General features: G+C 35.1%; 2 protein-coding genes across 2 annotated transcripts; both read right to left on the bottom strand.

Moving 5' to 3' along the window:
- Positions 1-2432: 2432 nt before the first annotated feature.
- On the bottom strand, positions 2433-8915 carry LOC146532891 (putative cytochrome P450 4d14). The gene is made up of 5 exons (XM_085196652.1): positions 8858-8915; positions 8346-8553; positions 7388-7536; positions 7027-7206; positions 2433-2624 (listed from the first exon to the last, which is right to left on the bottom strand). The coding sequence occupies exons 1-5, from the start codon at positions 8898-8900 to the stop codon at positions 2452-2454; spliced, it is 753 nt and encodes a 250-aa protein (XP_085052778.1). The 5' UTR covers positions 8901-8915; the 3' UTR covers positions 2433-2451.
- A 185-nt stretch (positions 8916-9100) lies between these two features.
- On the bottom strand, positions 9101-11753 carry LOC146532890 (cytochrome P450 4d1-like). Its single transcript, XM_085196307.1, has 5 exons — positions 11600-11753; positions 10982-11074; positions 10463-10573; positions 9832-10017; positions 9101-9318 (listed from the first exon to the last, which is right to left on the bottom strand). Exons 1-5 carry the CDS (start codon positions 11751-11753, stop codon positions 9101-9103), a joined length of 762 nt encoding a protein of 253 aa, XP_085052433.1.
- Between the last annotated feature and the right edge of the window lie 1091 nt (positions 11754-12844).

The raw sequence follows: 12844 nt of genomic DNA, 5'->3' as shown, positions 1-12844 counted from the left end.
AAGTTGTTACAATATCAAAAAATCCTTGCTGCGAAACGGCTCGCCACTCGCCATGCGTCCGCCACGCCCGCCTGCCTTTATAGCAACGAAGATTTAGATGCGTTTGCACGTATTGGATAATTGGAGTTGAATGTATTATTTCAGCGCGATATATTTGGTTTCATATTTTTTGTAGTAGTTATTAGTAGGTAGGTTTTTGTTTATAATTTCTTCCGTTTAAAAATAGTCATTTAAATATATTTTCATAAGTACTTGAAAAGATTAGTAGCACAGATTTAAAATTACGGTACCTACTAAAAAAATCCTTGCTGTGTAAAACAATTGGAAAATCATTATTGAAACTACGAAAGTGCGGGTTGCTTTAGGGTTTAATTAATTTTCACATTATCTTAAGTGCTTTGCAAACATACATTATATGAATAATCCAGTAGTAAAAGCGGGCGAAGCCGCAAGAGGGTCGCTAGTATTATTATAAATGTGGGTTCTTCCCCGGTCTTCTTAAACATTCCTTAGCCAAGAAAGAAGGTTTATAAATAAAATATTGTAAATAAAGTAATTAATTATAACGTTTTCTCGTACCTACTATAATAATATACTAGCGGACGCGCGCAGCTTCGCTTGCTTATTTAGGGGTGAATTCTAGAAAATCATGAAACACGTATTCAATTAAATACTTTTAAAAATCTAAATTTCAAATTAAGCTTGTCGCGTTAATCAATATTTAACTAAATTGAAACTTTAAAAATTGAAACATAGCAGATTTTACATAATTAAATTAGTACTAGTTAATTTACACAAGTAAATCGCGCGACAAGCTTTTATGATCATATAAATTGTGTACAATGAGGGTATGAGTTGATAGTTAAAATTTAAAAGACAAATTTTATTTTCTTCGTTTTAAAGCATTTAAATAAAAGCTTTTTCTAAAAATGATTTTTTGCTTATAATTTATATATATATAGATTACAAATATCATCATACATGACTTTTTTAATCTTCTATATATATAAAATCGAAAGGTCACTCACTCATCACGAAATCTCAGAAACTACATGTGCTAGAAATCTCAAATTTTGCATAGGAGTTATTTATAGGACGTAGGTGCTCGCTAAGACGGGAATTTGCAATATTCGACTTCTAAGGGGTTGTTTTTGGGGTCGAAAGTTTGTATGAAACTTCGTTACTACAAATGCTAGGAGTCTCAAATTTTGCATAGACGTCACTTGCAGGACGTAGGTACTCATAGAGACAGAAATTAATAATAAAGTAGTTCACGCAGGCGAAGCCGCGGACGGGCCGCTAGTATTTAATATAAAGCAGTCTATTGTTGTTTCTAGGAGGGTTTGGTATTTTCCTAAACATGAAATAACAAAAAATACAGACGAATTGATAACCTTTTTTTCTTACAGAGTCGGATAAAAAATTTATCAATTAAAAGTAAGTTGAAGTATCTGTCTGTGATTTCAAAATAGCATGTTAAAGTAAGTAAGCATTTAGTTATACTAAAACATAAACAATTTTAAAATTGTTGTCTGTATGTTTGTCCGGGCTAATCTCTGGAAGCCCTGAGCTGAGCCCTGAAGTTGAATTTAAAGGTTAATATTAACGTGAAATATAGACGTACATACATGTAAATATATATACTTATAAGCTTTTATTTACCTTTGGTGTATCTCGTAAAAAATAGAATATATCTATTGTTTAGTAAAGTCACAACACATTTGAATATATTACATCTAAAAATAATTCTCACATTAAATAAAAATAAACAATTGTATGTTAAATAAATAATTAATAGTATCAGGAGTTGTTTTAGTTTAGTTGTTGTTTACGTGTCCGAGTCCAAAGATAATAATACACTGTTTTAACACCATGAATGTGGTGTCCCTTATAGGGTGATCAGACCAGCGAGGAAATAAATCGTTTTTATTTTAACTGGACGCCACATATTGCATAAAATAGGACGACGGAACCAGTCAACACCCTCCCTGCGCCACCTACTACCTAATATTGAGAAATTGAGTGTATGAGATGTTACCAAATCGGGCATATCAGAATAACTCATTCCTCCGAATGGGAATACAACAGCCTTAATGACGAGTTAAAATCAAAATAAAAATGTTAAAATCATAAATGAAGCTAAATTGCCTATAATTCTATAAACTATACTTATTATTAATATTTTCTTCACGTGACTTCTATATTTATCTGGACGCAGAGAAATCATACTCATTCATCATCGTTCCTCTTAGCACCATAAAACTAAAAAGAAAAAACAAATAGAATAGTTCATTAGAATTAACAGCCGGGACTTATTTCGGGTCGTCTAAGTAGTCCAAAAGTGCGACCAAATGTCTATTTTTTTATTTTATTATTTAGCATGTTGTTAAAGTACATATATAATATATGAAAAAGAAAATACAGTATTAATTACTATGTTTATTATTAACTTCAACGACGTTCAATTTGAATTTCAAAATCATCTACATGTCTTAGCATGACATCAAAGGTGACACGAAGAGGATTATTTTTTCCGTAACTAAAACTTGTTGCTGGTTTTATACGGTAATGTCTCAACAGCACAGCAATAGTCGTCTTCATCGATAACATTGCGTATTGGTAGCCTGAAAAGAGCACGACAAGACAAAATAATAATGCTGTTCTTGTAGGCCAGTCAGTCACTCATCGTAGAAAGATTACGAAAAAATTAAGTATTATACACAGAATATACTTTTATTAAATAAGCGAATCAATTTTACATTTTTAAATATAAATTATTATAAAAAAGATACATTTAAAAATATAAAAAACCACACTTCCGAGGGCGGGACAAGGGTCCAAGCCATCGGTGGCTAGGGCTCCAGAGAGAGGAACCTTCGCACAATACGTGCCGTCTCAAGTATTACTGCCTTCTGTATCCGGTTCTTGATCCAACAGCTAAGCGATAGTCTCTTAAGGTGTTGGTCGAGGCTTTTCGCTATTAAACCGTTAACCGAAACCACTATCGGCACAATGATAGTCGCATTGACATCCCACATGGCGGTAATCTCATGGGCTAGGTCCAAATATTTAGATTGTTTTTCTTTTTCGGCCTTCACGAGATTTTCATCATGTGGGATAGTAACGTCAACAATCACTGCGCGGCGCGCCGCTCGGTCTACTAGTACTATATCAGGTCTATTGGTAACAATATACCTGTCAGTAATAATAGACCGATCCCAGTAGAGCAAAGCACAGCTATTTTCAAGAACAGACATGGGATTGTACCTGTAGTAAGGCACCTCCAATTCTACAAGGCCATATTGAAGAGCAAGTTGCTGGTGTATTATCTTGGCTACTTGATTGTGTCTATGCAAATACTCGCCATTAGCAAGATGAGAACAACCAGAGACAATATGTCTGAGGGACTCCCCAGGTCGATGACACGCCCGGCAGATGTCGATAGTGCCATCTTTCATAATATGTCTCTGGTAATTCCGTGTCTTGATAACTTCGTCCATAATTGCACAGACAAAACCTTCAGTTTCTCCGAAAAGATCCCCGAACTGTAACCAAGATAATGATGAAACAGTATCCACGTCCTGGCCCACTAGGGCTCTATGGAATCTACCATGCAGCTCCGTGCTCTTCCATACAGCCATGCGATCAGAAGTAGTAAGTACTACAGGCCGACGCCAGTTCTCTTTGCCCAAGGAAAGAGGAGTAAGGCCTTTGTCAACTGTTACCACATCCTTGTGCATATCCACGTCAATCTTGAGAAAATATTCTCTAAGACTGCATACCTCGTGGTTATGGAGGTTCTTGACATTCAAAAAGCCACGACCTCCACACTTACGCGAGATATACAGTCTCATTACAGACGAACGCGGATGGTGCATTCGGTATGTCGTCAACAATTTACGTATTTGGCGATCTACGGAGTCTAACTCAGTCTGTGTCCATCTTACAATGCCAAAAGTATAGGCTAAAAGCGGCATAACCCAACCGTTGAAAGCACTCACCTTGTTGCCACCAGATAAAAGGCTGCCAAGCACTTTTTTCAGGCGGCTAAAGAAACGCTCCTTCACCAATTGCTTTATGCTCCGCTCATCAATACCCAATGCTTCAGACATTCCAAGATATTTATAAGTCTCACCTTCACCAAGAGTTCTGAAGGAAACAGAATCTGAAATGCAAATATTATCAGATCTGATCACACTCCCCCGCACTACATGCATGCTAGCACATTTATCGACGCCAAATTCCATTCCTATATCACTACTAAAGGTTTGAGTTACCTTTAGTAGCCGCATAAGATCAGAACGTTTTGACGCAAATAATTTCAGATCATCCATGTACAGCAAGTGAGATATGACCTTACCCCCCCGGCGAAGACGAAAGCCTAAACCTGAATCCTCTAACAAAGTGCTAAGAGGATTCAGAGCTAGGCAAAACCATAAAGGACTCAGACTGTCACCCTGAAATATACCCCTCTTTATCCTTATCGGTTCAGACGTTGCAGGAATATCACACTCCCCTAGATGACGAAGGACAGTGACCCATTGTCCCATACAAGCCTCCAAAAATGATCTCAAAGTAATATCAATCTTATATAACTCCAAGACCTTCAAGAGCCAAGTATGTGGCACTGAATCATATGCCTTCTTATAGTCTATCCAAGCAGTAGTGAGATTTTTCCTGTTCCGCCTTACCTGTTGGCTTATAGTTGTGTCAATGAGAAGAAGTTCCTTTGTACCACGGCCACCAGCCTTACATCCATTCTGAATCGGTGCCAAAATTTTGTTACGAACAATATGTCTTGTGATTTTTCTATTCAGAATAGATGTAAGGAGCTTATAGATGGTAGGTAAGCATGTTATTGGGCGATAGTTTTTAGGCTCCGTGGTACATCCGGATTTGTATGACAGGAATGTCACACCTGTTGTCAGAAATGTTGGTAACGATCCAGAGTCAAGGGCATCCTGGAATTGTGTTGCGAAAACGGAATGTGAACTGCGAAACCACTTCAGCCAGAAATTATGCAACCCATCTAGCCCGGGACATTTCCAATTACTAGCATAACGAATAGCACACCTCACGTCAATTTCGCTTATTTTTATTGATGGCATTGGTATAATATTTTCGCAATTTTTCACAATATCACAAAACCATTCACCCTCAGTGTGTTCAACAGGAGCCGACCATATACTACGCCAAAAACCAGCACTAGCATCTGGATTCGGGATCTCGCAATTAACCACACTATCCCCAGAACGTTCCCATTTCCTGTATACACTCCGTTGGTTCTTTTGAAAGGCACTATTCTGATTGTATCGATCCCATCGTTCTCTATATCTTCTAATGCGTTTTGCCAATGCATAGAGTTTCTGTTTCAGAAAGTCAATACGGTTTGTGACGTTAGCCATATACTCACTGGGCTTTAAATTTGTTCCAGCAAATGCTTCCGCCACAAACCGCATGACCCTCGGTCGACGATTACCCGACTTGAAACTTATTAGCTTGCCAATGAGGATTCTAGTCAGATTGATACGCTTTTCAGTGTCGTACTGCCATGCCGGCACCGTATGCTTTGAAGCCTTGGTACCCCCTTTATTTGGGAACTGTACACCAGCAACACGACATACAGCTACAGCACCACAATACAACAATGAATGCGTATCAGTAAGATCGTTACAGTTGTTAAAATGACTTGGCAAATGTTGATCTAGAATCCTCACTAGTGCTATGTTACGTCTATGCATAGGCAAACGAGGCAATTTTGGTCTGAGATTTACCGGAATGGAACCATATTCCAAAATAGCATCTTTCAAGCTTCTCCTCAATCGCTCATCATCCTGGGCACTCACAGACAACTCAATATTACCTTGCGACTCAATGTTGGCGTGCTGGAACTGTGACCGGATGTCGCAACTGTTGTTGTTGGTAGTATTGACCTGCTGAAAGCTCAAGCGTAGCCTTTCCAGTACGGATTCATCCAGCAGATGACGTCGCTGAATGATCCGCACCCTGTCCGACAGTCGCTGTGCAGTAACGGTCGCTGTTGGTTCAAGCTCCTGAAACATAGACAGTAACCTTGAACGATACGCAGTGAGGTTAGTTCCCCCCTCTGTTGCCCTATAGTACGCACGCATGACACTCTCATTCAGCTGTTGAGACCATCTCATGCGAGGCACTTTACCACCGGTAGCGGGAGCCTTGGTGAGCATCCTCGACACTCCTGGCTCCAAACCCTCCGATGGTGGGATGTCGGCGCGCCGGCGTGGTCTTAAAGCCGGCCCTTCCGACTCTGACATTCCTTCCTCCGAACCCGCAGTCGAAGGCGCAGTGCGATAGTCGTCGTCAGAAGACGACGGTTGCGAATTCGAAGGGCAACATCTCCGCCCGTGGTGTTGGGAGTGCACTTGTCCTCCTGGCATCCGTCACTATTTTTTACTCTTGTGCCATCTTTTACCAATATTTGTTTTAATTCTAGTAATCCAGATCATATTTTTGTATCCAATTTTCTTATGGTTTTGTACTTTTTCTAAATTATTTATTAATTTATATCAACAGTGAAAATTTTTCCTGACATGTTTGTTTGACGGTTGCTAGGGTAGTATTATTATTATTGATTAATGTATTACTTAGTAAAAATTATATAAAAGATATGTACAAATAAGTATATATTTACTGATTAATGTATTACTTAGTAAAAAATATATAAAAGATATGTACAAATAAGTATATATTTACTGATTAATGTATTACTTAGAAAAAGAATATAAAGATAAGTAGATACTAATGATAATTTAATGATAAGTTTTTCAATATTGAAGTTAGAGGTACTATTCTTTATATTGAAGTTATAATATTATTATTTAATTATTGTCGGGTTAGGGAAAAATGACGAGGGTGAATCTTTAGGATGCGCGCGCACATCGTCACGAAAAACCGATACCATAAAATTAACTGCTAACGACATGATTGTGTCTACATTTTGTATTTTGTTTTTTTTTTCACTTTATAAGAAATGAATTTTATGCTAACCAATACAATTTCGTGGCCCGTTACTGAACGGTAAATATGAACCGGCAACAGGTGGTGGTCTTGATATAAATCTGTCAGGGTTGAACTCTTCCACATCTGAACCCCAATAATTAGGATTGTGATGTAATCCCCAAACATTAATCACAACGGTTTCATTTTGTTCCAAAAGTAAACCTGGAACTATAAAATTGGTAAAGATTTAGGATTCAATGTAATTAATTTACATTGAATCTTAAATGTTGAAATGGTTGTGATTTCTGAAATTATTGTGAATAAACAGACAAAAAAAAATAAACACTACAAACAAACTATTACATTGATAAATGCTCCCAATAAGTTTGTTTGTTCAAAGTTCACTTACGTAATTGAATTTCTTGTTTTAAGTATCTATTAATGACAGGTACAGGTGGATACAGTCGCAGTGTCTCTTTTACAACTGCATCTAAATATTTTAATTTTTGCACATCTCCTATTTCTAATGGTTTATCTTCTTTTAGTACTTTTAATAATCTAAAATTTGAATAATGTAGCATAGGTAAGCGATTTTATAAATAGACGGTGAGAGACAAATAGAAAATATGTGTGTTTCATATAGGTAAAACGGTACAATAAAGTATAACTCATTTACTGGATGAAGATTTATTATCTTTTTTTAGTTAATTAATTAAGACACTTCGTTCCCATGACAATCCTTCCGTTCCCCACTTTCTGCCAAATTCTAGAGGCAAAAATCAACGCCTCGGCCGCGCTTTGCCAGTGCGAGCAAATGAAAATATATAATGTGGTGTCGTGGGACACCAGGTAGGAATGAAGTTCCTTCGGCTAATGTAGAATCGACACAAATTGCAAAAAAATCGCAATATTATTATTTTATTTCATATTATTTGTAATCAATAACATAGTGCTTCAAACGATTCCAAACAGATGGCGTGTGTCTGTTGACTGTATGGAATTAGGTAAGGATTCAATAGATGGCGCGTTGCTGTCGCGCCTGCGCACGTCTCAATAACGGTTTTATTCCACGCGTTTTTCTTACGGTTGTACTATCACATTTTTTTCAGTTCGGTCACGCAGCGAAATCATTATCCCTTCCAAGCCTGCCGTAAGGAACTTCGTTCCAATAATAAATATTTTATTTCCTTGAGTGGAATTCGAACTCACAACGTGTACAGTCGCACACTTGTTCATCTGGGCCATGACTGACCTCAAGAAAATGTCATCATTATTCCATATTACTAATACTTTTAATGATGTAACTGATAGCTCCTCGTGCTTAGATCGTGCAATGAGATGTTAATGTTACGAAAATTGATACTTACTCTTGATAGACTTTGTCTTGTATATCGGGATGATGTGCCAATAAAGTAATCGCAAAACAAGTTGCTGTCGCGGAAGTGTCACTGCCGGCTATTGCTAGTGTAAGTACTTCTTCTCGAAGTTCCTTAAGTGTATAGTTTTTTCCATCGTCATTTGAATTTTTTATCATTGCCTCGAGGAAGCATTCCATAGTTACACTTGAAAATTCAGCTGAAATTTTTCTTATAAAGTATTAGTAGTTTTTTTTATAGACAATATTGATAGTAATAACATACAGTTTACATATTTCCCAAATATACCACTTCATTCTTACTGACCTTGCATTCCGTACTGTCTTCATCTCTTTTAAAAACTAATACTTTTGTTTTTATGATAATAACAAACACAAATATCTAACAAATATAAATATCTAACAAAATATTTGTATCGGGTTTTTGTCATAATCATTTCAATCTTTTGTATTCAAATAATATATAAAAAATAATGTGTGACAAAAAAAAAACAATAACTTTACCTCCATTTAAATCTACTATAGTATTCGACTCTCCAGATATCATTGCTTTCTTTTTATTTATTACCTGAAAATATGTAGCTAACATTATATATTTGTGTGTGTAAGTGACGAACGGAGTGTCTTAATAATTTTCCCTCTGCGGGAGACAACGTGAAGCATTTTAATTTTTAACTTATTATAAATATATGAATGAGTTTCCTTATATGGTAGTTTCTTTAAAATGTGTAAAATATCTTTGTATTCTCATCTAAAATATTTACTTACATCATCAATAAAGTTATATATTTTTTGTTTTAATCGCGTTTGTTTTTTTGAAATTGGCAATATATTGTAAATCGCGTCGAGGCCTAGTAATGGCTGACAATATAGTGCTGAAAGATTCTTAAGATATTGTGTAAGATCATCAAACAATGGACGATCTGGTCGACTTTGTATTTTAAGGTTAATACCAAAAGCCGTTTCTGAAAAGTAAAATAGGACAATATCATTTTAACATTTTAATTGAAACTCTTTTTATTTATAGCTTCACGCCTTATCTCCCATATAGCAGGGTAGGCAGAGGGAAACTGGTGTTAAGATTGTATTCGATTCATTCCATTCCCCATTTTCCAAAGAAGCTCAAGCCATTCTTGTTGAGAATTGCATGAAGCCATTAAATTGCCATTATAAGGCAATTTAAATCAGCTTCACGCTACATCTGCTGGCTCATTCTGGAACCGATGCGTGATGAGTAGCAGAACTCAACGCCGTGCTTTGCCTCGACACCAGAGCGAAGAAATGAAAATATAAATTGAAATTAATATGTAATTTCCTCGATTCGATTCTTGTTTGGGGATCGAACCCACCCAGGATCGAACCGTCGTGTTACAGTCGCACCCTTGTGGCATAATGGCAATACGCATAGGAATTAAATTATTTAAAATTTTATTAAGATTATATATTTTATGAGTGATAAAACGCAATGCAAAACTTACCACAAATAGAATCCAAAGAGTTGAGGTTGAGATAGTCCCACATTGAAAAATTGCCTTTTTCTATTTGAGGTTTCAGTTTTTTAACAACTGTTTTAGTTTGTGATTCAAAAACATGAACGAACTGAGCAAGATGCTTAGAAGAGAAACTTGGAAATAACACCTTACGTCGACGTTGCCATAATTTTTCTGTTATAAATAAATATGATTTTTTTCATTTTGAATTTTATAATTAAAAATTATTTTATTTATTATTTAACAGTTTACGTATTTCTTGTAATATACTTATAAACTATTAAAATTTTCTTTTATACTATTTTGTACTTTTGAAAATCATAAATGTAAATAATAATTTTCATATAGGTTACAGCATTCCACATAAGATGGTGCAAGCTAATATTTTTATCCGAGGTTGTATTTATATATCTACAACTATTTTCCCCCAATCCCCCAATATGCCTTTTCCTAACTTGGAAGGTACCGAGAGTACGTCTTCAAAGGTGACTTTTCTCAAGATCACAAAAAGGCATCAAATTATAGGTATGGCTGAAGCACGCAGTTGACTGGTTTTTTACTAGTTTAGCTAAAGCTGGATTAAAGTTCTACAATAATTTTCTTTTTTAGTTGTACTCACCTGGTGCAAAAGCCAAACCGTTCCCAATTAATCGCTTTGACAATTTTCCAACATGTCCTTTGTGGTTTGTATGTTTTAATACTGTAAGTGCTTGCTCCGGATCTGATGTAACTGTAAACGATTATATCTCAGTAAATATATTCATTCCACCCAAACAATACTCTTCCGTTTTCCACCTGAATTTGAGATAAGTGTGTTGAGATGTGGAATTCATCCTTCCAAGTGAAGATTGAACCCAAAATCAATGAGAATGCAGTTGACGCTGTCCCCCTACGTCTTGCTACCAGGGTTTCTTAAAATATACTTTAACTAAGTTTCAAGCCCCTCATAAAATGAGCCCCTCATATCTCGTAAACCAATCAGTCTACAGCATGAAATTTAGCCGTCATTAGATAATAGCGATGATAACTATTTTACTTTAAAAAAAAAAGACTTCAAGCGGTTCCCAATGTAGCAATTCTCAATTTACTTATCTTTTTACAGTATTGGAGTAATAAAAATAAATAATACATTACGAACATGTTACGGGATACGGTCCAACATAAATTGTTGAAGCGCCATATTTGTTAGAGTATGCAGAATATGCTAATTTCTTAAACACGTTCATCCGATCTGAAACAAAATTCCAAACTATATCCAAAACAAATATCTAGGTATGTGTGTATTTATTGCTTACTAGCTTCAATTAATTTTCTGTTAATTTCATTTACCATCTTTAATTTAAAATCAATTAGTTGTGGACAAGGCTACTTTAGTTTAGCACTGACGTAAGATAAACATTACGTTTTCCATTTTTTATTAAATACCTTTACAATTATTATGTAAAACAATTTCTTTTGGATAGCCCAAATTGAAGTAAATAAAGGTAAACTAGTTTGTATCGTGAAATAATTTAATCTTTATCAGTTCTATTGTAAAACAATATATACTTACAGGCTCTGGATAAAATATCTGAAGCAATTGATCAGTGCTGACTTTGATAAAACTTAGACTGCTCCTTAAGTTGGAATTTACCATATTTAAAAGAAAAAGGATCATATAGATATGAATTTTAATTTCCGAGGGAAACTGCGAATAAAATAAATTTAAACGATTCCTTGTTATTAAAATTAGTAAAAGTAAACAATCTGCAATTACCTTCATTACTCCCCAAAAATATAAAGGCGTGCCGTATTAGTGGTAGATCTAGAAAACTGCTATTAATAGTTGGTCTTTTTACAGTCTCCTTACGTTTGTATTTGCTGATGATGATCAGAATGAGAAAAAGAACTAGTGCACTAAAAACAATCATATTTGGACGAGTTGCCTCTTTCTTTTCTATGATGAAATAATTCGCAACTTATACAAAGAATTAAATAACTATAGGTCTTCCTTTTGCGTATGAGAACGTCCAAGGACTGGTTAAATAGGCATTGTTAATATTTCAAATTTAGTTCCTAAATCAGTATACTCGTATATAATTAAATCAGCCTATGACTGAGTACCTGATAATATTTATTTATTCAAAGTAACAATTTTGTATTTAATAAATATTTATAACATTCAAATAGATCTTTGACATGAACAAGTGTTAGCAACTGCGTTATTGGTAACAATTAGGCTACAATGGCAGTATAATATATACTTTGACACTCATCCACTTCCCTTGGTTAGGTGGAACTTGGAGGAGATTTATTTTAGAAATAATCAAGAAAGTGGATTTTATATAATTTTTTATAGTATGTGCAATAAATAATATATGTATAATCTATATATATAAAAGGACTTGTCCTCACTGACTGAGGTAAGACGCACGCACAGCCGTAACCGCTGTGCATAGAAACGTGGAATTTGGACAGATGTTTACGTTCGTAATCTGGACATCCACTAAGAAGGAATTTTGAAAAATTTTAACCCTAAAGGGGCGAAATAGGGGTTGAAAGTTAGTATGGAAAAAAATTTAAATCGGCACCGATTGTTATAAAATTTGAAATTCAGACTCTTAAAAGTATTTGATTGAACACGTGTTTCATGGTTTTGGTTGAAAGTTTGTATGGAAAAATTCTAAAATCGCCACCGATTTTTATAAAATTTGAAATTTAGACCCATAAAAATATTTAATTGAACATGTGTTTCATGGTTTTCTAGAATTAACCCCATAAGGGTGCAAATAAGGGGTTGAAAGTTTTTTTGGAAAAATCTTTAAAACACCACCGATTTTTATAAAATTTGAAATTTAGACTCTTAAAAATATTTCATTGAACACATGTTTCATGGTTTATTAGAATTCACCCCTAAATACGTAAGCGAAGCTGCGCGCGTCCGCTAGTATTATTATAATCATGGTATTATAAAATGTCAATTTTAAACCATAATAATGCTTATTATCACCTACATATGAAA

The sequence above is a fragment of the Heliconius melpomene genome, chromosome 13 (assembly GCF_056956725.1).
Source record: "Heliconius melpomene rosina isolate 202511_hmr_F chromosome 13, ASM5695672v1, whole genome shotgun sequence".
NCBI lineage: Eukaryota > Metazoa > Arthropoda > Insecta > Lepidoptera > Nymphalidae > Heliconius > Heliconius melpomene.
Note: the sequence above shows the minus strand (reverse complement) of the source record. Positions and strands in the feature narration are given on the sequence as shown.